This window comes from Neoarius graeffei, chromosome 13 (assembly GCF_027579695.1).
Source record: "Neoarius graeffei isolate fNeoGra1 chromosome 13, fNeoGra1.pri, whole genome shotgun sequence".
Classification (NCBI taxonomy): Eukaryota; Metazoa; Chordata; class Actinopteri; order Siluriformes; family Ariidae; genus Neoarius; species Neoarius graeffei.
The window spans coordinates 24,848,379-24,875,167 of NC_083581.1; the positions used below are offsets into that span (position 1 = coordinate 24,848,379).

The following is a 26,789-nucleotide window of genomic DNA, read 5'->3' on the forward strand; positions in this document are numbered from 1 at the left end:
CTCTCGGCTCAGCCGTGGCGTCTGAGGTGTGATGACGTTGATTCAGCCTTGCAGAGTGAAGCAATCTGGTTCCTTGACGACCCCCCCCCCCCCCCCCCCCCCCCAATTTTCCAATAGTTTCCAGTAAATTTGAGACTTTATAATTTTGGAATCTTCTGAGTTTTTTTTGTTTGTTTGTTTGTTTGTTTTTTGTTTTCTTGTAAATTTCCAACTTTAATCTCAGAAATTCTGAGTTTTGTTTTTGTCTCAGAATTTTCCCTCTTCCCTCAGCTCCATATTTATTTATTTTACACTGATCCTAATACGCCATCATAATTACGTGACTTCTTATACTTTCTATAGTTACTGATGACATTTCTTTTGAATATTTAACTGCAAATCAGTACTTTTTAAAAATAATTGTCCAATAATTAATTGAGACAAGAAAAACCAATTAAACCCCAAGTTTCACGAAATGACAGTCCATTTCAACGCTTTTTATTTATTTATGTGATTTTTAGTTTAGCAAAAAGCCATTTTAGATATTAGTATAGAGGATCATATAGGTGATAGACTTTGTTTATATAAATATGTTGTGGTCCGTACTTTTAGATGCTGTTTTATTGGTGCTAAAGAAGGCAGCTGGACTTGCTTGAAATTCTTGAAGATGTTTCACCTCTCATCCGAAAGGCTTCTTCAGTTCTGTCTGACTAGTGGGAAGTTCCAGGTATTTATCCTCAAGTGGACCAAAGGCAACCCTAACCAGAGTCGTTGAGGTCGCATGGATCATTGACCCTCTCAGCCATCCTGTAGGTGTTAGGGTCACTGGAGGCCGGGTGTGAATGGTGTTAGCAGCCTAGAGGATCGTTAGGGTGATCACACGACCTACACAACTAGATCACCCCAATGACCCTCTTGGCTTATAACACTGTTCACACCTGGCCTCCAGTGACCCCAACACCTACAGGATGTAACACCTACAGGAACGACTCTCCTTAGGGTTGCTTTTGGTCCACTGGAGGATAAATACCTGGAACTCCTCACTAGTCAGACAGAACTGAAGAAGCCTTTCGTATGAGAGGTGAAACGTCTTCAAGAATTTCAAGCAAGTCCAGTTGCCTTCTTTAGTATCTACAGTTTACGATGACCTGGATGACCGAGAACCTTCACCGACATATGCTGTTTCAGTCGTTACACGCTTAAACACTGTGTTCGGCCCTGACTCATACCCGTGTTCAAGGATGGCAAGCAAGCAGGTAGGCAAGCAAGGGGGTAGACAGCAGGCAGTCAAGCAGGAGATATCCAAAAAGGGGGTTTCAAAAGTAGAAGTTCCAAAGGGGCTTTAATCAAATGAAACTAAGTTTGCATAAGCATCTATGGCAAGCCATGGCTTAATGTTTAGAGAAGCAGCTTTGGGACCAAAAGGTTGCCGTTTGGATTCCCTGGATTAGCAGGAATGGCTGAAGTGCCCTTGGGCAAGGCACCTAATGCCTCGGTCACAACCGGCCATACGTGCTCCTACGGTCGGTCTACGTGCAAAAAACACAAGAAACGCACGGAGGGCGCACGTGAAACGCACGGAGGGCGCGCGTGTGACGTGCTGATTTTCGAGCCATAGACTGGCCGCAGACCGGCCGCAGAGGTTCTTTGTCATGTCAAACAAACTCTACGGGCGCTTACGTTTTTTTCAGGTTGCAAGACAAACTTACGGCCAACGTGTGTCTTTCTCCATGAACAAAAAAAACGCAGCGATTTGGGAAACGCCAAAAAATCGTATGTCCGGTTGTGACCTAGGCTTAACCCCCAACTGCTCCCCAGGCTGCTCTGGGCATGATGTACGTCACTCTGTATGAGTGTCTGCTAAATGCCATTAATGTAATGGTAAGCATCCAAAAATTCAAGCCTCCAAGTATAGCGTAGCGGTAAAAAAAACTCTCGGTCACTGGCATCTTCCATTGTCCAACTGAAACTACCTGAGCACCATGTTTACCTGAACAGGTGACCTAAGTCAATGTCAAAATAAATGTTCCAAGCCAAGGGCCAGGAAATCTAAAGCAAAATTAGTTTCTCTCAGTGGAAATCAGTTTGAACTCAAATTTGGCTCAAAAAAATCAAAGCGATTCCAGTTTCCAGTCCCAATTTCCCAAAAGTCAGGGAAGAAAAACAAACCAGCAAACACATGTACAATCAGATAAATAGTTAGCTAACCAGTGTACATATGTAACAGTCTAATTAATGGAGCATAGCGCAATTAAGTTTTAAGACAATCCAGCGACTCACATTTACTGGTTGGACAATTCAGAGCTCTGTCTGCTTAACTGATTATCATAATTGATTTGTTGTCTTTTGTAGTAAGTACACAGAGCTTATAGATAGCACCATAATGTGCTACACCATCAAACATCCCCCTGCCTTAACAAAGGAAACGTCTACGCAGGGTTTCTACGCACCGCATGCTCAGCAGCCGGACACGTGTCCTCATTCACATGATGCCTCCAAGGCGACTTGAACTAGATGTCTTAAAAATATCACATGATGTTATAACGTGATGAAAAACAAAGTAGTGGAAAGGCTTAAGATTCAAAAAATGTTTCCATGCCAGGAACGTTGAATTCCCAATGAGCCAGACAAGCTGTACATAAACCCTTTTGAGCTTTTTATGCAGCAGATGAAGAGGTTCGCATAAAAACGAACATTCGGTTCTATCTCGTACATCTTATACCCCATCAAAGAGCGAGCAAACATACATCGCAGCGCCACAGCGGGGTCTCAATTCTCTATGGACTCTGTGAAAGATACGCTGGTGAATGCAAGTACTTTAGATGTGTTTCAGAAACCTCCAGAGAACGGCAAGTCGCAGTTGTAATAATGCCGGTATGAGAATAAACAGTTCAGTATGTACAGTAAGCCGGTAACTTCATTACACGCAATTCCAGGAAATGTGATACGGTGTGTTTACTGACTCGACTGAGCAGAGTGAAATATCTCGAATACGCTTTGAAGTGCAGTTTACATTCACGATCCCAAGCACTCCTGGCTAAGCGTTTCTCCACCACGTATCATAAAGAGGGGAAATCGGCTGTTGTGTCTGTCTGGATGTAGAACGGTGGGGAGGATCAGGGATAATTCGGCGTGAAGCACAAAGAATTCTCGTTGCACGGACACTAAGAAACGGCTCTTTTGACTTTGCATGCATATCTACTTCCGGACATGAATTCATCTCCATCAGATAGACCTCGAAACCTCTAAAGCCAAACCTGCCATTATTGTCTCAGTGACTGGTGAGAGAGAATCATCTGATCACAGTATACTGTATATTGTCGAATCCAGGGGTTCTCAACCTTTTCTGCTTTAAGGCCCACCTATTCATACTTGTAACGAGTCGGGGCCCATTAAAAAAGATCCCCAATTATTTTGGCTCATCTATTCTATTAGAATCTAATAATCTATTGTAAAGTGTATTAATGGGATGCAACTTCACTCCCTGTTACAGACGGGAGCCCAGGAATTAAATAAATGCAATAAAAACTTTTTTTTTTTTAACTGTACGGATGTGCCCGAAGCCAAACCTTGCATGCAGGGCATTCTCCATCAAAAGGGATTCAAAAAACTTTCAAATCTTTAAAGATTGTGTGTATTTTTAGTCTTTTGTATTTGTAATTATTTGTATCTGTACATGCACGACCCCACCAGCTATGCTGATCAACTTATTGTGTTTTAAATAAAGTCATTCATTCATTATGAGTTGGAAAATTATCCATCCATTGAGTTCTCCCGACATCTCAAGCTACCTGGTGCTGCAGACATCGTTCTACACGGACACACAGATGAAAACCTGGAAGAGCATGGAGCCTTACAACTTTTTATGTGTGTCTGGGTTAAAGATCTGGGGATCAGGACACTACAAGATAAATCCTGTATCGTTTTTGCCTGGGTAAGGAGGAATTTCTGGGCTTTTTGTACATGTCTTCGTGATGTCTTTGCTAGGACGCTACAAGTTTTAGTATCGGGTGTAAACAAACCACAACTGTTCGATTCCCAATCCTTCCTGCTCTTCTCTTCCAGCAGGCATCACAGATCCATATAATTTACCCACAAACGTAGTTATTTATTCTGCTTACTGCACGTGTGTGTGCACATGCGCACGCACATGTGGGTTAAATGCAGAGGAGGAATGTGACAAAAATAAAGGCTTGTTCTTCTTAATTTACCCACAATTATATTTATTCCACTTGAAAAGTGTTCGGTAAACCAGCTACCGGATTTGGGACACTACGCCATCCTGAACTATTTAGTATTTGGTTTCAGACTTTAAAAAAATTCGTGGCCCACTCAATGGCGCGTCCTGGCTCACTAATAGTTGAGAAACACTGGTCTAACCAATTCATGGCACTTGCTCATTCACCTATCATTCTCTCAGTATACTTGGCACTGGGTGATTTAGTAACGTCTTACACATATCTCACGAGCAAGAGAGAGGTTCCACTGAATATCAGTATGTGGGTTTATTCCTATATTCAGTATAACCGCGATATAAGAAATTAATATAGAGTAACTGACGCAGTATGGCCAAATAATTTGTTTACTTTTGCTCCGCTAGTGGAAGTAAATCCCAGGCAAGCCTTAAACACCGACAGCCCGGCTGCTAGCTGGCTAGCTCACAATGATTAGTCTGGAGAAATTAGCTTCCCTCCTTCCCCTTTTTTTAAATTTTCATCTAACCAGCTTTCATATTTTAGCCCAAAAGTCAGAAGTTCATACATTTTTCATGAATCGTGTGTTTCTGCTGATGTTGCTAATTTATTATATTTTTTTTAACGTAGCGGCTGATTATAAACAGTGAAACGTTTCAGTGCTGTTATACTAAATCTTGGAACGATGCTCGTCCAATCAAATTAGTGGAACGGAACTAACTGATATGTTGAAGTTTTTTGTGAGGAGATGCTATCTAGCTAGCTAGCATTTTTGGAAGGAGTCTCCAGTGTCGGCACTTTGTAACAGTCAGACGTAACGCTGTAAACTGTACGTTTTTCATAATCGAAAGGGTAATAAGAGGAACTTGTTTCGTGGACGTTCCACAGCGTTGAATAGAACTATAAATGAACAGAAATTCGTTGATGTGTTGTTCTTTAAAGCTATACAGCCTTTCGATTTCATAAAATCGATGAAATTTACTTCCCTCTGAAATTTGGTCATTGTGATATGTTTATTTCTATAATATCTCACAAAATATCTAGCCATTCTGTAGCTGGGAAGTTATTTAATTTGAGGGGATTCCCGAGCAAATAATGTCCATGAAATCGCTTGCTTCGTGCAGTCAAGCAGACAGAGGAAGTCCATCTGCGCATGCGCAGGTTCACCTTCTTCTTTTGGGTTTTACAGCAGCTGGCATCCACAGTGTTGCATTACTGCCATCTACAGGTTTACCTTTGACCGTGCACTGACAGTTGCATCATTCTGTCTCTAAACGAACAGCTGATCACACCGAGGTGCTCGCTGACCGCTGATATTTATTAGTTTGGTCCTGCGTTTCCTTTCCTTCGTATATAACATAACGTCTTTTCTTCTCGCTTTCCGTTACTGTAGTCGGTCTTTCACGTTTCATTCGCACACTCGCGTCCTCCATTTTTCTGTCCCGTTTCAAATTTGTATCCCACAATGCCTTGCGCAAACGGGGGAAGCCCACCACGTCATGCATGATGTAGTATCTTGAATTGGGTCATGGTGAAGCAGGAAAAAATAACGGAGAATTTAGGGCCACGTGGCCTTGAAGGAACAGTCCACCGTACTTCCATAATGAAATATGCTCTTATCTGAATTGAGACGAGCTGCTCCGTACCTCTCCGAGCTTTGCGTGACCTCCCAGTCAGTCAGACGCAGTCAGACGCGCTGTCACTCCTGTTAGCAATGTAGCTAGGCTCAGCATGGCCAATGGTATTTTTTGGGGCTGTAGTTAGATGCGACCAAACTCTTCCGCGTTTTTCCTGTTTACATAGGTTTATATGACCGGTGATATGAAACAAGTTCAGTTACACAAATTGAAACGTAGCGATTTTCTATGCTATGGAAAGTCCGCACTATAATGACAGGCGTACTAACACCACCTGCGCGCTTCGACAGCGCATTGATACGGAGCTCAGATATCAATGCGCTGCCGAAGCGCGCAGAAGGTGTTAGTACGCCTGTCATTATAGTGCGGACTTTCCATAGCATAGAAAATCGCTACGTTTCAATTTGTGTAACTGAACTTGTTTCATATCACCGGTCATATAAACCTATGTAAACAGGAAAAATGTGGAAGAGTTTGGTCGCGTCTAACTACAGCCCCAAAAAATACCATTGGCCATGCTGAGCCTAGCTATATTGCTAACAGGAGTGACAGCGCGTCTGACTGACTGGGAGGTCGCGCAAAGCTCGGAGAGGTACGGAGCAGCTCGTCTCAATTCAGATAAGAGCATATTTCATTATGGAAGTACGGTGGACTGTTCCTTTAAGTTCATTAATTGTTCTATTTAATAAAAACTAATAAAATTAGAAGTCTGTGATTTCGAATTCAGTAGCTTTCGGTCCACTAGACAAAAATAATTGGGTGTCAGGAAAATTCTTTTTATGACCTACACTTGAAAAATCTGAAAGACAGGCTACCTTTAATCGAATTGAATTGAAATGGAGCACTTCATGAAGGAATAAAACACCTAACGCTCAGTGCTGCATCACATCACAGTATTTTCCTTTAGCAGCTCGTCCAGAACTGCTTTATTGCTCTTATGCTGCAGCAATTTGCCACCGCTAAGAATTATTATTTAATGTTGAGATCATGCTATCCATTCACAATAATTTGGAGCTTTCACTTGCTTGGAGCGCGAGCTAATGAGTTTGAGTGATTGGTGTGCACTTGCAGAGAGTGAGCGTTAACTGTAGTCGAATATTATTTTCCATACTGTATGCATGTGTAGTATTTTGTTTTCTGTCAATAATAAATCCTATGTATTTAACCAGTTCACTCTTTTCAGTCATATAGCGCTTGAGCTTTTTTTTTTTTTCTTTTTCTAGAAGAATTGATCGCGATCGTTTTGGCTGTATTGCGGTTATACCGCATCAGTGCCTTTTTAATGGAGTTGACCAAGAAGTGAAACAGGTTTTTCATGAGGATGTATTTGGTCATATATCTTGCTGTCATTTGTATACAATAGACTGAATAGTATTTTGACAAATAGGCTTAACTGATATATTTTTATCTCGCTAATGGGAATTCGCTGCAAATTGATGGCCCTTATAATGAGTATATGACTAATATTGTAATTTAGGATGTGGGCAAACGAGAAATTATGAAATTATGCAGAGTTACAGTGAGCTGATAAAATGAGCTCAGTAAAGATCTAAAATAATGTCATTTCTCCAATTAATTGGGTTTCTGGAAACATTCTCCAGCTTAGCAAAAGATCCAGTTATTTAGCAATCGGTTAGAAGATTGGAAATTAGTCCAACAGATTTTCTAATAACCAAAAGACACAGATACACGGATTGAACATTGTTACAGTATATAGTTTGAGAAAGCAGCAGTGTTTGGACGTGCTGGTTAACATATTCTAGCCATGCTTGGGGGGGAAGAAATGGTATAAATGCTAAAGTCTCTGCGATGAGAAAAACAGACGCTGCTATTATTTATACAGTCAGTACACAAGATGCGTACACAATATTGGCAGCCATCCAAAATATAATTATCCCCATTTTGCTTAATACCAGCTTTTAAAAGTCGCTCTGTGAAACTTTACATGGCAGAAAATCAAGAACTGCTTGCGAACCCAAATCAAAATCCCCCACACATCTGGCCTCATCCCTCAATATCACCATTCCTCTGACATTTCAACGAGCACGTCTTTCTCTTCCCCACCACCACCATTTTGTAAATTTGAAAGGGGGAATTTCCTCAAAGGAGGGATTTATGGCTCAGAGTTGGCTTCACATGATTGATAGCGCACAGTGGAGCCTTTGTACAGGATGATGCATGCCTCGATGTGGGCCAACTGTATCTGTCTGAAACAAAACACGATGCCAGGCCTTTTAGTGCGCTCTCGATTTGACTCAGCCAGAGGAGGGTTCCTGTAACCTCTGTGTGGGCGGACTTTCTGGATATGAAAGGGTGAACGTGTTGAGAAACTCACATTAAAATGTAAAGCTCAAGATCCAGCCAGGAAGTAGGTAGGGATTTCAACTTTAGCTTGACTCCGAGTCTTTTTCACAGGCTTGCCTATGAATTGAACGTTTCATTAACGGAGTGTTCTTCCCGTTTGTAGTCATGTAGAAGTGTATCATTTTTGGCTCTCTCCGAAGGGACCTGCGATGACCTCTCTTGAGCAGTCTGACATCGAGTCTTTCATAATCAAGTCAGTTCTGCGTTCAGATTCCCAGACATCAGTCTGTGGTGGCAGAACACAAGCACTCATTCTGGATTACAATTTATTTTTGGAAACTCGTATTCATGTTTATTCTCTCATTACATTGGGGGGGGAGGACCCAAACGTTCACAGTTGTCCATTGTGAAATTACAGAATAGTTCAATATATCAGTATTTCAAGGCTTGCTGTTTGCTGGGGGAAAAAAGTTGGTGATTCAAAACTCACGCAAACACAGAGGAATTTCATGCATTAAAATTCAGTTTGCTTTTATACTTTTGCTCACGTCGTTTTTTCAGTTTCACACTTGTCAGCCGCTGCGTTTAACCCGTTCATTACAACACCAACAATAATAAGAAGCAGTTATTGGACAAGGTTGAAGGCAGAAGCAAATAATTGCTTGCGAGACTAATAAATCACGATATTTTGTGAAAACCGAGTTCAATAATTGTTTTATCGTTCAAATTATTATTGTTTTTTAGGAAATACTGATTATGAAGTTCGCACAAGGAGTCGAACAATTGCAAAGAATTTGAACCACGTCGACAAAAGTGCGAAGTAACTGCACACGAGCAGACCGTTATTTGTAGGCAGGTATTTGGAGTTCGCTCAGCCAATCAAAATGGCGTACAAAATAATCTGAATTGTAATAAGATTTGTTGTTGTTGTTGTTGTTATTAGTATTGCTGTTGTAGCACTTTTTTCATTAGGTGTCTAAATTCTTAACGTAAAAGATTATGAATAAATAAATAAGGGATTAGAGAAAGTGAAATGCTAAAAGATGTCAGTACAACAATTAATAAACGAGAAGGGCACTCAGTAGAGTAGAGGGCATATCTCCACCAAGCCACATGTTATCGCCATCAAAATCAAATCACTTGAACCTGGGATAATGCTAAAGCTGTCCACCAAATTTCATCCAAATCCGTTCACTACTTTTTGAGTTACATTGGAAACAGACAAAGAATTCCTGGATCCGCATACATATCCGGATTTGTGTCAAAATCTAATCAATTGTTCTTTGGCTCACCTTTCCTCAAAATTTCATCAAAATCCATCCACTACTTTTTGAGTTACAGGAGGAAAAGATTAAAAAAAACAAACGAAGGTGAAAACATCAACATAACCTCCTCCAAGAAAGTTGGTGGAGGTAATAACATGACTAAAACCAACCAACGGTTAGTAGAGCAATGCCGCCATCACCATGTTTCATTGCTGCTAATTATATGCCATGGCTGAGGTTATCAATGTTCAGTCTTCGCAGCTACATCAACTTTTTCTTTTCAACTTTTTAATGTGATGCCCTCTGTTACCCCTTTTCCACCAAATCAGTTCCAGGGCTGGTTCGGGGCCAGTGCTGGTTTACAACTCGTTCAACTTGCGAGCCAGCTGAGAACCAGTTTGCTTTACCATAGCTCGCGGTGCTAAGGGAAGCCACGTCAGTTACGTCGCTGTATACATCAGTTACGTCGCTACGTTTGCATAAACCTTGGCGCGAATATCGAAGCAAAAACAACGCGGAAGAAGCAGCAGCAGCAACAACAACAACAACAATAATAATAATGGATGACTTCGTTTGTACAGCTGCTGCTTCTCGTCGCTTAAAAATGGCCATCTTTCACGGTCTTGTTATTGTTGTTAGTCTTAACAACTCCGCCCCCCCGCTGACGTAAGCGGTTCTTTCCTCTGGCCCAGCAGAGAGTTGGTACTAGCCTGGAACCGTTTTTTCTGTCCCCAGAGCCAGTTCTTTGTTAGTGGAAACAGAAAACCTGGTTCCAAACTAAGCACTGGCCCTGAACTAGCCCTGGAACTGCTTTGGTGGAAAAGGGGCATGATGTGTCCTCATTTCTGCCCTTTCTCTTCACGAGACTCCCTCACACTCGTCTCTTGAGTTGGACTCGTCACCATGGACGCCTGCTTGCCTGAGTGGAGTCGTGTGTGTGTGTGGAGCTTGTCCTGGGAAAGCTGAAGGGCTTGCTGGGATAAGCACTCTAATACCTGCCATTACGCACCCAGAGGGAGTCATTACAGCTCGGCCGATTCGTTGCAGATCACAGGCAAATGAATGCTGCCGCTCGTCCGGTTCCGGACAACTCCCATAAGAGTGGCGATGAGACCGTGTGAGTGCCCTGAGCATAGGCCGCTTCCTCCCAGCACCCTCTGATTACAAATCCTCAAAAATGTCTGCTTCACAAAAACAATCGTCCTAAAGGCAAGGGTGTTAGTCAGACAAGGTTATATTACATACATACATCTACTTACGAGCACATTATTGATTTTAACCCCTTATTTTTTTTTTTGTCACTGTGTTGAATTTGAATAGGTGAAAAATAAAACATGATCAAGAGGTACTTACTCGACTCTTTGACTCGTGTACACTTTCTTCAGCTTATGCTTGGAGAGCAGACGGGAAAAATCCACCCAGATGCAGCTTCGGTTTACATTCACATCAAACATGGGGGAAGAATACAACGTGTACTAGAGAGGCTGGGTCTCTACAGAATGCTGCAGAAAACATAAAGCATCCATGACCTGGAAGAAACATCTGGTTGATCAGAGGAGATGGCTAAGCTGACAGGAATGTTCCAATAAGCACTTTTTACAACCACGGTGAGCAGAAAAGCATCTCAGGACGCACAGCATTCTGAATCTGAAGCCTGAAATAGAAAAACGAAAGCATCCGGTTCCACTCCTCCCGTCAGCCCAGGACAGGGATCCGAGGCCAAACCGGACAGCTGAAGTAAAATATCAAGGGACGGCATATTGAAAGTGTCTGCATGTAGCGTTAAGATGAATAGAACAACGTGTCTTGGCGCAGGTCCTTCGCCCCATGAGTTATTGAAACCAATAAGTGCAGCTCAATATCAATAGGATACAGCATTCTGCAGATCCATTAGGATTAACTGCAGTAGGAAAGCAGGTAGAGAGCTTTATCATGGATTTATGAAATTCATCTGCGTCAGTGAAAACTTATGCAAATCTCCTGCATTGGCACAAAGCTTGTGTGAGATTGGCAGCGGCGGGGGATGGGGAAGGAGAAGTGGCCGAGGAGGTGTGTTCTGTTTCAGAGAGGGACTTCCTGGTGATCTCTCTGATTTCCCCCCCCCCCCCCCCCCCCGTGCCAACCTGCTAGCAGATGGCCTGAGGATGATGTGAGCTTATTAGTGTAGTTCAACGATGTTCTCATTCCACACACCCACACACACCCTTTTCCCAACATCTGGAGTGTATGTTGTGACATAAAAGACTCAATTGTGTGTGTGTGTGTGTGCGTGCATGGGGGGCATGCTTGAGTCGGATGCAAGTAAGCACAAAATATTGAAAAATTATTTATTTATTTATTTATTTATTATTAAATATTAAGGACGGGCCAAACCAGGAAGCAGAGCTGCTGTCACCACCCTGAATTTGATTTCTGGTTTTATTTATCGAAGAGTGGCGCGCACACTTTTAGTCCGTTTGTCGTTAATAATTACATAATTACACAATATGCTTAGTTCCTGTTATCGCTGACTTTATAACAGTCACTCTCTCCGTTAATAAGTTAATAGGAAAAACGTACACTTGCAGCTTTACGTCTGACTCTTACAAAGCACACAGACTGGAGACGACTCCTTCTTTCAGCATGAACTCAACATCTCCTTCCTCCATATCGTTTTTTGGTTTATTCGGTTTAGATTACGTTGAGCTTCCGTTGTGCAAGCCCCTGTGAATTGCTATGCGGTTACTATAGAAACTGTAGTTTATTAGCATGAGTGTGTTTTAATATAAAACTTTGAGTTGAATTAAAGACGATGTTTTTGGGTTTTTTTGGGGTCAATCCCAGTTTCCTGGTTAGTCACAGTGTAAGATGGGACGTTTATCTCACTAATTATTTTAAAAACACTAATTAAAATGCATTTGTGTTTATTAGCGGTAAAGCAGGCTGCCTCGCACCTCCCTATCGTTAATTCTTTTCGTCTAACAACATACACTCGCTGTGATTCATTCTATAATTAATGTAGTGTATATCTGAATGGAGAGAGAGAGAGAGAGAGAGAGAGAGAGAGAGTGAGTGTGTGTGTGTGTTGCATTTGACCTGGCTTTGGCCCCTGTGCCCTTGTTTTGCCGGGACCCCTGAGACCTCCTGAAGGCCCAATTCTGACTCATTGCTTCCTGGCTGCTTCTCTTATGTTGATCAATCACACAGATGTGTGTGTGTGTGTGTGTGTGACCTCTTGCATGTGGCCTCCACAAAAAGCACCTGCTTGATTCCCCTCCACTGAGACGTTGTCACTTTGGCTGCTTTTGACTAATCTGCCTATTTTGACTTGTGCTCTGTGCACTAAGTGTTTGTGCATACGTGTGCATTCAAGCGTTCATCCAAGTATGAGTGATGGTTTTTCAGAAATGCATTTGTTGTCACAATTCGGGCGTGTTTTTAAAAGAAGAAATGTCTTTCATATTTCATTACATTGTTAAATGATTTGAGGCCTTTATTTTATTTCTGCTGTGTGCGTGTGAAACATTTGTGTTGGTGGTGTGTCAGTGTATCTTGTGTATGTTGTTTGAGTCACATGTCTAGAGTGTGTGTGTGTGTGTGTGTGTTCACGTGCTTGAATGCATTCATGCTGGAAAACTGATTTGTTGTTCTACATCAAGCGTATTTTGTGCCTCTATTCATGTTGGTCTGAATATTTGTTGTGTGTGTATCAGATTTTAACGATGAAACATCTGCACATGTAGACACAGAGTGTGTGTGTGTGTGTGAGGCAGCAGTCACTGTCCAGACGCCTCCTTCAGGGAGCTCATCAGGCTTCGTGTTCCCTTCCCCTCGCGCCTCGGGCCATCCATATTCATTTCCTGCACTGATTTAGTGGAGATGAAGAGAGAAGGCTGGCTTTTCTTCCCTCCCTCCTTCCTACGGCTGCCGTTTCCTTTCTGCTACCTCACATGACAACATATAGTAATTGTGTCAGATTAATATGATAGTTCAGTAGACCCACGTCAGATAAGAGCAGTTTGCAGTGTTTGAGCTTCCTGCTCTCTGTCGCTCGGTGACTTTAACTTCAACGTTGTGTTTCTTCGGAAAATTTAAACGTGTAACAAAACACACACAAAATCTGTGTAATTAAATTCTTTAATATTATCAATACGCTGATACAGCGATAAGGGCAGGAAATGATCTTTCTCACAAATGACTTTTTTTTTTTTAATTGTGTAATAAGATCATTTATGAGATGTTCCACAGGGATGTACTGTATCTCTACTGTACATACTGGAGATGTGCAAATGTACAGTGGTGCTTGAAAGTTTGTGAACCCTTTAGAATTTTCTATATTTCTGCATAAATATGACCTAAAACATCATCAGATTTTCACACAAGTCCTAAAAGTAGATGAAGAGAACCCAGTTAAACAAATGAGACAAAAATATTATACTTGGTCATTTATTTATTGAGAAAAATGATCCAATATTACATATCTGTGAGTGACAAAAGTATGTGAACTTCTAGGATTAGCAGTTAATTTGAAGGTGAAATTGGAGTCAGGTGTTTTCAGTCAATGGGATGACAATCAGGTGTGAGTGGGCACCCTGTTTTATTTAAAGAACAGGAAACTATCAAAGTCTGATCTTCACAACATGTGTTTCTGGAAGTGTATCATGGCACGAACAAAGAAGATTTCTGAGGACCTCAGAAAAAGCGTTGTTGATGCTCATCAGGCTGGAAAAGGTTACAAAACCATCTCTAAAGAGTTTGGACTCCACCAATCCACAGTCAGACAGATTGTGTACAAATGGAGGAAATTCAAGACCATTGTTTCCATCCCAAGGAGTGGTCGACCAACAAAGATCACTCCAAGAGCAAAGCGTGTAATAGTTGGCGAGGTCACAAAGGACCCCAGGGTAACATCTAAGCAACTGAAGGCCTCTCTCACATTGGCTAATGTTCATGAATCCATCATCAGGAGAACACTGAACAACAATGGTGTGCATGGCAGGGTTGCAAGGAGAAAGCCACTGCTCTCCAAAATGAACATTGCTGCTCATCTGCAGTTTGCGAAAGATCACGTGGACAAGCCAGAAGGCTATTGGAAAAATGTTTTGTGGACGGATGAGACCAAAATAGAACTTTTTAGTTTAAACGAGAAGTGTTATGTTTGGAGAAAGGAAAACACTGCATTCCAGCATAAGAACCTTATCCCATCTGTGAAACATGGTGGTGGTAGTATCATGGTTTGGGCCTGTTTTGCTGCATCTGGACCAGGACGGCTTGCCATCATTGATGGAACAATGAATTCTGAATTATACCAGTGAATTCTAAAGGAAAATGTCAGGACATCTGTCCATGAACTGAATCTCAAGAGAAGGTGGGTCATGCAGCAAGACAACGACCCTAAGCACACAAGTCGTTCTACCAAAGAATGGTTAAAGAAGAATAAAGTTAATGTTTTGGAATGGCCAAGTCAAAGTCCTGACCTTAATCCAATTGAAATGTTGTGGAAGGACCTGAAGCGAGCAGTTCATGTGAGGAAACCCACCAACATCCCAGAGTTGAAGCTGTTCTGTATGGAGGAATGAGCTAAAATTCCTCCAAGCCGGTGTGCAGGACTGATCAACAGTTACCGCAAACGTTTAGTTGCAGTTATTGCTGCACAAGAGGGTCACACCAGATACTGAAAGCAAAGGTTCACATACTTTTGCCACTCACAGATATGTAATATTGGATCATTTTCCTCAATAAATAAATGACCAAGTATAATATTTTTGTCCCATTTGTTTAACTGGGTTCTCTTTATGTACTTTTAGGACTTGTGTGAAAATCTGATGATGTTTTAGGTCATATTTATGCAGAAATATAGAAAATTCTAAAGGGTTCACAAACTTTCAAGCACCACTATACTGTATCTGTACTGGAGATATACTGTAGCTGTACTTTAGATGTACTGAAACTGTACCTATACTGTACTAGTTGTACTTGATGTATTGGAGATACTGTTTCTGTATTCTGTCTGACCTGGAGATGTACTGGAGCTACTGTATCTGAACTGGAGATGTACTGTATATACAGTGGCCTGAAAATACAAAACACAAGCATTTTATATAATAAATATTTTCAAAATAGCAGCAAAACTAAAAATATAGCACCATATCCTACAACTCAGCACAAAAACATCAGAAAGTAATAAACAGAAAATCGGAAAACTCAGCAGTAGAATAAAGACAACAGAAAATCCAAACAGCAACAAATAAGAAAACAAGAACAAAACTATTTCAGAAACAAAAACAGCTAAAACAAGCAGTCAGAAACAGCAAATGAGAAAAAAGCACAAACAAAAAACATTCACGAAGCGAACAGCAAGTCAGAAAATGCACCAATAAGAAAGAAGAAACCTTTGTCACATGCACACTTCAAGCACAGTGAAATTCATCCTCTGCATTTAACCCATCTGAAGCAGTGAACACACGCGCGCACACAGTCAGAGCAGTGGGCAGCCACACTACAGTGCCCAGGAAGCAGTCAGGGGTTCGGTACCTTGCTCAAGGGCACCGCAGCCCAAGGCTGCCCCACGTCAACCTAACCTGCATGTCTTTGGACTGTGGGGGAAACCGGAGCACCCGGAGGAAACCCACGCAGACACGGGGAGAACATGCAAAGTCTACACAGAAAGGCCCTCGCTGGCCACGGGGCTCGAACCTGGAACCTTCTTGCTGTGAGGTGACCGTGCTAACCACTACACCACCGTGCCACCCAATAATAATAATAAATAAATAAATAAATTCAGAAAATGCAACAAATTTCTAAAAATGGAAACGCAAATCAGAAAATGTAGCAACAAACAAAAATGCAAAACAAAAATTCAGGAACAGCAAATCAGACAAATTCAACAGTTTTTAAAATCAAACGTAAATCAGAAAATACAGCCATAAACAGGCTCGTCAATTAATAAATAAAATGCAACAATTTAAAAACAAAGGCAAACGCAAATCAGAAAATAAAGCCAATAAGAAAAATTCAACAGCCAAACAAAACAAAAAAATTCAGGAACACTAGCAAATCAGAAAAATACAACAAAGTAAAAAACAAACAAACGTAAGCCAGAAAAAAATCAGCAATAAATAAATAAGAACAGCAAATTAGAAAATGCAACAACAAAACAAACTAAACCCACAACAAATTCAAAAATGCAACTATAAATTGGAAGCACATCAACATTAAATCAAGAAGAGAAAGGACGTGTCCTCCTTGAACATTAGGGGCTCGTTGGTGACGTGGTGTGTGATGATCCGTTATCTATTTAACGTAGTAGAATCAATTTAAAGGAAAAGGCAACTTTTGTACAAAATCACCACAAATAGATAGATAAATATATAAAGTAATCGATCATGGAATTTATAGAGAAAGAACAGACCGCATAACAGTATCTTTTAACTTTTAATAATATGGGCTTGCACTGAGCTCAGCGAAGATGCGTTCCGCCATATTGATCTACTGCGTGACGTCATGCGGCCCACCACTGAAAAGAACTCTTCAGTGCTTCATGGTAATAAGGTAAAAAACCAGTACAATCGCTTCTTCAAAGTTTCACCAAATGGTTTTATTTATGCAACTTAAAGCTCATAATACTGTATAACTTTGGTTGAGTAAAAACACGGAGCAAAAACATGGCTGAATCCTGAATGACTCCTATTTGGATTTGTCCTACCAAGCCTACTGCGCATGCGCGAAGCGGCTCGGCTCGGTTTTCCCTTTCGGGCGCTCTCGTTTTCTGTTAGAATTTGGTAAAGAAAAAAAAAATATTATTTACCAGCTTACCGGGTCCATGAACATAAATCTGACAGCTGACAAGGTCGGGATATAAATGAATCGAATACAAGCCACCCGCCGGGACTCCTAATCACAGTGATCTGCTTGTAAACACTGTTTTCATGGGCCCAGTGACATCACAGATCAGAGGGAGGCGCATTAACGAAAGATTCTGATTGGTTTATAGTTGCCCACAATCTCAAAATGGCTGACTCCTCCAACTTCGACTCTTCTGTGTCAATTCATGATTTTAAAGTTAAAAATATTTTTTCATGTTCGATATATAATGGAAATAATTAACGGAATTGATTACGTATATGTTTTTCTCCTATTACACACCTGGTTTTGTACAAAAGTTGCCTTTTCCTTTAATGTAAAGTTATGATGTTCTATTGAGGAGATCTTTATTCTCAATAACCCAACATTCTTCAGGCATATAATAGCCTGGTAAATAAAATATATTCCTTTTTTTAAATTGAAAAATTTAATAACAAATTGTCCTTTTCTTCATAAACTCTTATGAACATTTCTTCTGCCTCCATTTGCGTCTCTTTTCTTTATCTTTTCAGCAGTCTGTAAAAAGAGACAGAGCGCTCTGATTTCTTGTTGATCTATTTGTACAGTCAATCACACAACACTTTGTTCGCATTTTAGTTTAGTTTGTGTGTGCGTGTTTGCTCAGCATTAGAGCTGTGTTACTTTCGCCTCGAGTGAAGTCATGTGTATTCCCGCTAGTGTATGTTATTGCACCCTTAGCTGTCTAAACAACACAATTACAGTAAGGGAAAAACTCCGAGATTACGCAGCCTGATAATAATCAGCATTCATCTTTTAATTTCATCGATTCATATTGTCATACATTTGTATCGCGATGTATCGTCGCATGATATTTTGTGGCATGCCTATTGTGTAGAAATGATTTAAAAATGTTCAACGGGAACCGAATAATTGCTCGATCATGTTTTATCCACAACACGACGCTTTACCGAGTCGCAATTTTACAGTCATTTACGCATTAACAGTTTGAGCTACTGTCCCAGTCAAACGTTTGGCTGCACCTTCTAATTGTAATTATAATTGTTTATTTTATTTTTATTAATTAAGTCACTTCATGTCTTAAAGTAAGGATGCATGTCGTTTCTCTTTCCTTAGTTGAGCGGTTCTTGACATAATATGGATTACTACAGTTATGAGTGGAATAGGGCGATTTAATAGTTTTTTTTTTTTTTTCTCATCTCTAGCCGCTTTATCCTGTTCTACAGGGTCGCAGGCAAGCTGGAGCCTATCCCAGCTGACTACGGGCGAAAGGCGGGGTACACCCTGGACAAGTCACCAGGTCATCACAGGGCTGACACATAGACACAGACAACCATTCACACTCACATTCACACCTACGCTCAATTTAGAGTCACCAGTTAACCTAACCTGCATGTCTTTGGACTGTGGGGGAAACCGGAGCACCCGGAGGAAACCCACGCGGACAACATGCAAACTCCGCACAGAAAGGCCCTCGCCGGCCACGGGGCTCGAACCCAGACCTTCTTGCTGTGAGGCGACAGCGCTAACCACTACACCACCGTGCCATCCACAAGTTAATTTTTGATGAGACAGCTGTTCATTGAAAATCAGTCTAGGTGACTATCTCATGAAGCTGGTTAAGATAATGCCAATAGTGTGTAAAGCGTTATCAAGGTAAACAGTGGATACACTGAAGAATCTAAAATATCAATACCACATAATTCCATTGACGTTCCAGATGTTAATTTGTCGTTTTGATATCCTCAGTATTGTAGAATATCGTCCAAATACAGACAGACCCATGAATGAATGAGTGGGTGTGTCCAAACTTTTGACTGGTCCTGTATGTTAATATGAGTCATGTATGTACTTTGGGCTTATTATCCTGGCGTGTCTTTGTGAAAGAGTTTTGTCCCTGGGCTGCCTTTGATTCATACCGTTCCGAGTGTCTGTCATCTCGAACAAAGGGGAGACATGGCAAGGCATTGTGGAGCTGGATGATATCGTTGCATTAGCCAAACTAAAGTGAATCAAACCCGTGATTAAAGCAGTGGGTGTATCTTTTTTGCTCTTCCACACGATGAAATTGACAGTAATAAAAAAGAAGTCGGATGACTTAACTCTGTAATTACCAAAGCGCTTTGATGACGCCGAACGGTTTTAGCGTGCATTTCCACTTGTTCAACCTCTCCAGAAGCTTCCGCAAGGAACCAGGAACTGAGAGGTGGATTAACTGTCGACGCATGTTGGTCTATTTAAAACGTGTTTCTTCTGTTTCAAAGACACACACACACACACACACACACACACACACACACACACACACACAGAGATTGAGGAACCTCAGGGTTAGATCATGTGTTGTAGGAATGCGCAGCTGCCTACAGGCATAATGAGTAAAAAGGGTGTGTGGTTTTGCAAACAGCCCACATTGATCATTATTCATGAAAGGCAGTCGTATGAAGGCTCGGCCTTATTTCTTTCAGACGTGTTTGTATTGATGAATAGAACGAAGTGCTTTAGTCAGACACACAGCGTGCACATGACCTTAAAAATCTGGGTTTGATATAAATAATCGAACATGACAGCGTGTGTGATAATGAATCCGTTATAATTTTCATACAACATGTTTTGAGGCGTTTTATTATATATCATCTTTTAGATACACCACAGTAATTTGACGAATTATAGCACTGATTATTTTTTATGCATTAAAGAATGACATTGTGTACTATAGTACTGTACACTCACGGGCCACTTTAATAGGTACTTGTTGTTGATTCTAATGGCATATTCACACCTATGTTGTTTGGTCCGGACCAAACGAACCAAATTTCCCTTGGTCCGGACCTTTTGGGTTGGTCTGAATACAAACCACCGAACTCTGGTCCGGACCAAACAAGCGGACCGAGACCGAGCTGCAAGGTCGGACTCGGTCCGGACCAAAGGAACTCTGGTGCGGATCTTTTGGAGGTGTGAAAGCAGACCGGACCTAATCCGACAGTTTTGCTTTTTTGTACCTCGGGAGCTTCCGTCGTTTGTCGAGCATTATGGGAAACAGAGTCTTGACACTCCACCGCAAAGTGCAAACACTGTTTCGGTTGTCAAGGGAACCTTACAACAGTCCTTCAGTCATTCAGACCAGTGGTAGGCTAGACTACAGAGTACAAAAAATGAGTAGGGGGCAAACGTGGGCCGAGGAAGAAACGCGTACCCTTGTGGATATATGGGCAGATGTCCACATATTTGAGCTTTTGGAGAGAACACACAAAAATGCCGACGTGTTTGCTGTATTCAGTGAGAAAATGAAGGAGAAGGGGTTCACGCGCTCCCCAGAACAATGTCGGCTAAAAGTGAAGAAACTCCGTCAGACCTACATTAAAATCAGGGACATTCTTTCAAAAAGTGGCGGTACTAGCGACGCAAAAAAGAAATTCATCTATTACGATGGATAAGGCGAATATCCCGACACATACCTCCTCCGTCTTGCGTGAAGAGCCAGAACTGTCACATGATGTGCGCTCATCAGCGCTATCCTCCGTAGCCGCCTTGCCCTTTGAAGTCGTCGTTGATAAATTACTTGTACAACAGCATAGTAATCGCACAATTGTGAAAACAGTAAAAACTGGAAAAAGCATATAGTTTTGATGACATTAAAAAGAATAACAGCACGGAAAGCCTCCATGACTACTTTTGAACTTAACGGTTTGTGCGCGTGTCGTCTCTGACCAATAGCTGAACGACCTCAGGGCACGTGGCTTTGTTGACAGATTTTGGTCCGCTTACTAAAATGTACAGTGTGAAAGCGAACTGCACCAAAATGAAAAAATAAAAAAAACATTTGGTTCGAACCAAAGCAAGTGAACTATCGAACTATCCTGGTCTGAATACACCCTAAGATTCCTGTTCCTGACTGCAGGACTGGAACCCAGTGTGGTCTTCTGCTGTTGCATGCTGAGATGCTTTTCTGCTCACCACGGTTGTAAAGAGTGATTATATGAGTCGGTATATCCTTCCTGGTTAAATAGCTGCATGATGTGTCTAGTGTGTTTGCCACCTCTCGCTTTCAGGCCACACCGCTGCCTAGCAGAGCTGCTGCGCAGCACTGCGAAAAGACAGCCGAGTGTGTAAGTCTGTCCTGCCAGTACATAACCTCTCCACAGCAAGTCCTATGCAGTGCCTCTACGTGGCTACAGATGGAAACTGGGCACCGCAAGGCCAAGGCTAAACTGCAGGGAGCCCGGAGGAGGTCTGGCCCCTAGACATGCGGCATGCATGGCCTACCGGCGTGTGGACATGCCCTGATGCCTATGAACGCGGGTAGACGGAGCTCGTTAGCCTTGGAAGGCAGTCCGTCTAGGGGAAGGAAAACCCTGAATTCAAACCTGCGTAGCTGCATCTTCGAGCACGGCGTGACGCCCTGGTCATCCCACTTCATCCCGGTCTCCCCCAGGTGTCTTGGCCATGCCTTGCTACTGGATTCGGAAGTCCAACCTCACGAGAGAGTGAGGTTGGCATTTACCCACTCAGTCCTTCCTCACTATAATCCAAGCATCGCGCAAGTCAAGACTCTGGACTGTGTACAACATGTGGGAGAGCTTTCCGGGCCCGCATTGGACTTGTTAGCCATCTGCGGACCCACCAGCCCCGTCAATGAATCCAGGAGTCCTCGACGACGAGGGACGAACAACAAACTATATCCTTCCTGGCAGCTCGAACCACATATCTGGCCATCTTCTTCTTCCCTCTCTTATCAACAAGGCATTTGTTTCCACCCACAGAACTGTCCCTCACTCACTCGATGTTTTGTTTTTTGTTTTTCACACCATTCTGTGTAAACTCTAGAGACTGTTGTGTGTGAAAAACCCAGGAGATCAGCAGTTTCTGAAATACTCAAACCAGTCCATCTGGCTCAAACCAACACCCATGCCACAGTGAAAGAAAGTCACACTTTGAGATCACAATTTTTTCCATTCTAATGTTTGAACATTGTGAACATGAAGGGAGAAATGAAGGCAAATTTTTTATTATCAAAATTCTTTTCATCTCATTCTCATTATCTCTAGCCGCTTTATCCTGTCCTACAGGGTCGCAGGCAAGCTGGAGCCTATCCCAGCTGACTACGGGCGAAAGGCGGGGTACACCCTGGACAAGTCGCCAGGTCATCACAGGGCCGACACATAGACACAGACAACCATTCACACTCACATTCACACCTACGGTCAATTTAGAGTCACCAGTTAACCTAACCTGCATGTCTTTGGACTGTGGGGGAAACCGGAGCACCCGGAGGAAACCCACGCGGACACGGGGAGAACATGCAAACTCCACACAGAAAGGCCCTTGCCGGCCACGGGGCTCGAACCCGGACCTTCTTGCTGTGAGGCAACGGCGCTAACCACTACACCACCATGCCGCCCCTATTTATCTCATTTTATTAAATATGCATTTAAAGAATGCATTTTGATCGCTATTTTGTCACTGCTATAGCAAATTATGAGTGTTTGAAATATGCTCTGTAATAGATCAGTCCATATGTCAAAGCAACGGCCGTAAACGAGATTCGTTGAGACCTGTGCGAGTCATCGTGGGACGGAAGTAAAACGTACAGCGGAAATCAAAGTGACCATCTGCCAGTGTTATCAAAAGACGCGCGCGCTCTCTTTCGAATGCTGACGTAATCAAGCCGGAAGTTTTGTTTGTTTTGATAGCAATCAGGAAAGTTTGAAAAAAGTAGGCGTCATTTAAACTCGTTTTTGTGCAATATTTCGTTTGGAAAACAGTTTTCAAAATGGCGGCACTGACACCTGGTTGACACTTGACGTTTCGAAGTCTCACACAAGTCTCGTGAAGATCGCGCGGATAAGCGACGCCTGCCGTGGACCAAACGAACTCAATTCAACATGGCTAAAAACCGAATAGGCCGATAAGTATAATATTTAATTGCAATTAGGTGCCAATACGAGCCACGATATAAGGGTACTAAAACTGAAAACGTAATTGAATAGCACATTAAAGGTCCCATGGCATGGTGGTTTGTTGATGCTTTAAACGGGCTCGTGGAGGTTTCCGGATGTTATATCCGCAGCCTTTCTCGAAATGAACCCTCGGCACGTAGATATAGCCTCCTGGGAGAAAGCCCCATTTCAGCGCTTTTCCCAGTGTGTCGTTTTGCTAATGAGAAGCAGGAGGCGGGGAAGGGTAGAGGGTGGGGGCGGGTCTTATCATTAATATTCATGACATGTAAACGCGTCATCTCTGATTGGCTAACAGTACTGTGACGCTACCTCCAGTGGGTCAGAACAAGCGGATGTGGGTGTCTTACTATGGCGAGAGAGAAGGAACAAACCGCGAAGGGAAAAATACCGCACGCTGACGTCATTAAGGTGCGACGCGAGGAAATAAAATAAATTCAACAAATGTTTGGGTTTTTACTGAACAAACAAACAAATAAAATGAACGAGTGACTTAAAAAAAAAAGAATGTGGGTGTCTTTGTAAAAACTGTTTTGATTGGCTATTATAACAGAGCATGCTGCATGCTTTTTGGTTTTGTAGCGCAGAGTACCTGGCTAACTGCAGGAAGCGGTTAGCTGCACAGCTAATGTAGCCATTGCAAGGCTAACGTGGCACCGATTTTAAAACACGGCAAAACGACTTAACAGTTATACACTTACTTGTTCGGTGTTTGTTGCTGATGCGGCAGGGATGCTTGGTACGGACCCAGGCTTCAGTGACAGTTGATGTGCAAAACCTGCCCTGTACTGTCCCAAGTTGTGGAAACATTCCTCAGGAAAATGCTTCCGACAAACATACACCGTCTTAGGTAGACTCGACGGCGTATTATTGGAGTAAATAAAATTAAGCCACTGCGTCTTCAGGGGCTCTCCCGTCGGCAGTAAAAACAGACTCCTTTCTGTGTTGTCACATCCATGTACAGCGCAATTTCCATGTTTGGTGGCAACTTTTGAGCTGGGTGGACAATCCATACAGTGGGTGGGAATCCAGAGGGGGGGGCGTGGGGATCATCTCCCTTGCTGACGTAGGCAAGGGAAGAGTTTATCAACGCGCCGTTTTGACACGCCATTCTCAAATATTGGGCATAGCTTGGTTTACACATTATGAAATTTCTAGCCACTGGGGTGACTTAAGAAGGTCAGAGGAACTCATTTTAACGTTAAAAAACCTCAGAAAGTGAAAATTTCATGCCACGGGACCTTTAATTAAGACATAAAGCAAGTTTAAAAATGACTCCAATTCTCCTTTAACTGAAGCTCTTGATTTGTATCTGCGTGATTTGATGCATCGCACTGCTGTCAAGCGATTGGCTGATTAGAGAACTGCATAAAACAGACAGCAGGTGGATGTATGGGTGTTCCTAATAAAGTGGCCGGCGAGTGTATCTCCAGTCTGAATTTCTTCTTGCCCAATTACTGTATTACCAGATGAGTTTGGATGTATGAGCAACAAAAGAGGATTTTAGGATTAAGCGTGTCGAGTATGCTTTAAAGAGTGTTCTTGTCTGTGCCTGTGCCTGGCTCGGCCGTCTCCACACTCGCCTCTTTATGTAAGTCAGCTCAGGCAAGCGCACTCTGAAATTTTGGCCCTCAAGTAATTGACCCGTTTTGATAAACGCCCCTGAATGACATGGGAATAATTCACCCTAAAAGTTTGCACTGTCACCAGGATGAGCTAACTGTCTCGCACAAATATATGGGTGCAATTTTCGAAATAGGTTTATGGCGATCCTTGGGAGAGGAGGCTGAGATAGTGATATTACCGACTTTATTACTGCAGCCGAACATCATCCGGCACCTCGCCCTCCCTGTATCTCTGTCTCCCTCTTCCTTTATATCTCTCTTTTTTTCCCTCTTTTATCATACCAGGTAGTGCAGTAGAATAGGAGGCAGCCCATAAGCTGGAGATATTCCTGAATGGGTTACGGTAAACATTTCCAATAGTCAGAGAGGTTGTTGGAGATGAGAGTATTTTCATCCGACGTCTGTCTGTATGAGTAAATATTCAGGAGGAATCAAATGAGCTCAATTTGTTCCCTCGTAGGCCTTTTGTCCTCGACTATTTTTGCATCAGGCTGACAGCTTGACAGTGTGTTCTAGTTGAGATGTTGATTTGCTGAAATGTCGGACTTCTTGATAGATCAGCATATCACAGGATTATATTTATTTCAATTTGTGGATAAAAAAAAAACCACGTGTTTCTCACACCAAGTCTGAAAATAAAATTAGAATGAAATGACTACTTACTTGCTACTTAGTAATCAAGGGTGGACGGTTCAGGAATCCATTAGCAAGACTATTTGGAAATGAAAAACTCCGATGTACTGCATAGTCGTTTTCTAAGAAAGCATTTGAGGTAGAACATTGTGTGTTTGTGTTCTTGATAAAAACCTCAGCATGTCCTGTAAAGGAATTTGCTCACGAGCTGTTCTGTTTCCTCTTCACATTTCTTATATCCCGATATAGTGTGTGACGATAAATTGCGATGCAAATTTATAATTTTGAATCAGTTAAATAAAAGAAAAATCATGTTGATCATCAGGCTGTGTAATCTCTTAGTTTTTCCTCACTGTAATTGCATTCTTTAGACACCTCAGGGCACAATAATGTACAATATCAGGAATACACGTGACTTCACCGTAGGCAGAAGTAACGCAGCTCTAATGCTGTGGAAACCACTGAGCTCTATATAAAATCTGGAGAGCTCATATGCTGCGTTCATGTGCTATGGGAAGATGATATTTTCCAGTTGGGAAGTGGTATTTACCAGTGTGTTGTGTTCACATGCTTTTGTTGTTTTTGACAAAGGACGCGGACTGCTAGTTAGCAATAGTTAGTTAGCTAGCTATCGTTAGCAATAGCGTCTGCTCTGGATAGGTAAAAACAAACCATAACACATTTTTAAAGGAAACGGATTTCTAACGTATTCTATTACACTTGTTGATGACGCAACATTGCATAGACACCAAAAACTACCCACTAGTACTAGTAAAAAAAAAAACTTTAGTAGCGTACAATGCTTACCATTCAAGTGTCTTGTACCGCTCACCGCCATGTTGAAAAGGTTAAAGTTCATCTCATCTCGGCAACTCGTGTATCAAAATTTTCTACGAGTTGCCGAGTGGAAAATACCACAAGAAGGGGCGTTCATGTGTGCTTTCCATGTCGGCGTTTGGTATTTACCATAATTCCCATAGCACATGAACGCACCAATAGTCCCCACTGTAGAGACCAGTGAAGCCGTCTGGCCGACATCTTACCACTCCCATTGCATGTATTTGGTTTGTGTGTTAAACCGTCATATCCGATCAAATTTGCCCCAAGAAAAGTATCGCCTGACTTTTCCCCCCTTCATTACTTCCTCTTATTTTCTGAACTTTTACCCATGTTCCTTACATATCTTTATAGCGCGCCGCTTCACTGTTAGTTTTTTTTTTTCCTTTTCCAGTTCAGTCACTGACCATTTTTTGATCTGCTCTTTTACTACTATAATTATTTCAATGGAGATTATTTCGTTTTTTCTCTTATACAGTGTATCTTTCTCTTTCATGTATTTCTTCTATCTATCTATCTATCTATCTATCTATCTATC

At 42.0% G+C, this 26,789-nt stretch overlaps 1 protein-coding gene across 4 annotated transcripts in view; it reads left to right on the forward strand.

Moving 5' to 3' along the window:
* LOC132896509 (teashirt homolog 2) overlaps window positions 1-26,789 on the forward strand; it is an 86,921-nt gene that overhangs the window by 18,561 nt on the left and 41,571 nt on the right. Inside the window, exon 1 of one of the 4 annotated variants that reach the window (XM_060937389.1) lies at window positions 10,120-10,495. The exons of the other annotated variants lie outside the window; for them this stretch is intronic. Within the exon in view, the coding sequence (XP_060793372.1) occupies window positions 10,441-10,495 (55 nt within the window). The 5' untranslated portion in view covers window positions 10,120-10,440. Of the gene's footprint in view, window positions 1-10,119; window positions 10,496-26,789 lie in introns of those variants that run through there. 4 annotated transcript variants of the gene reach the window in all.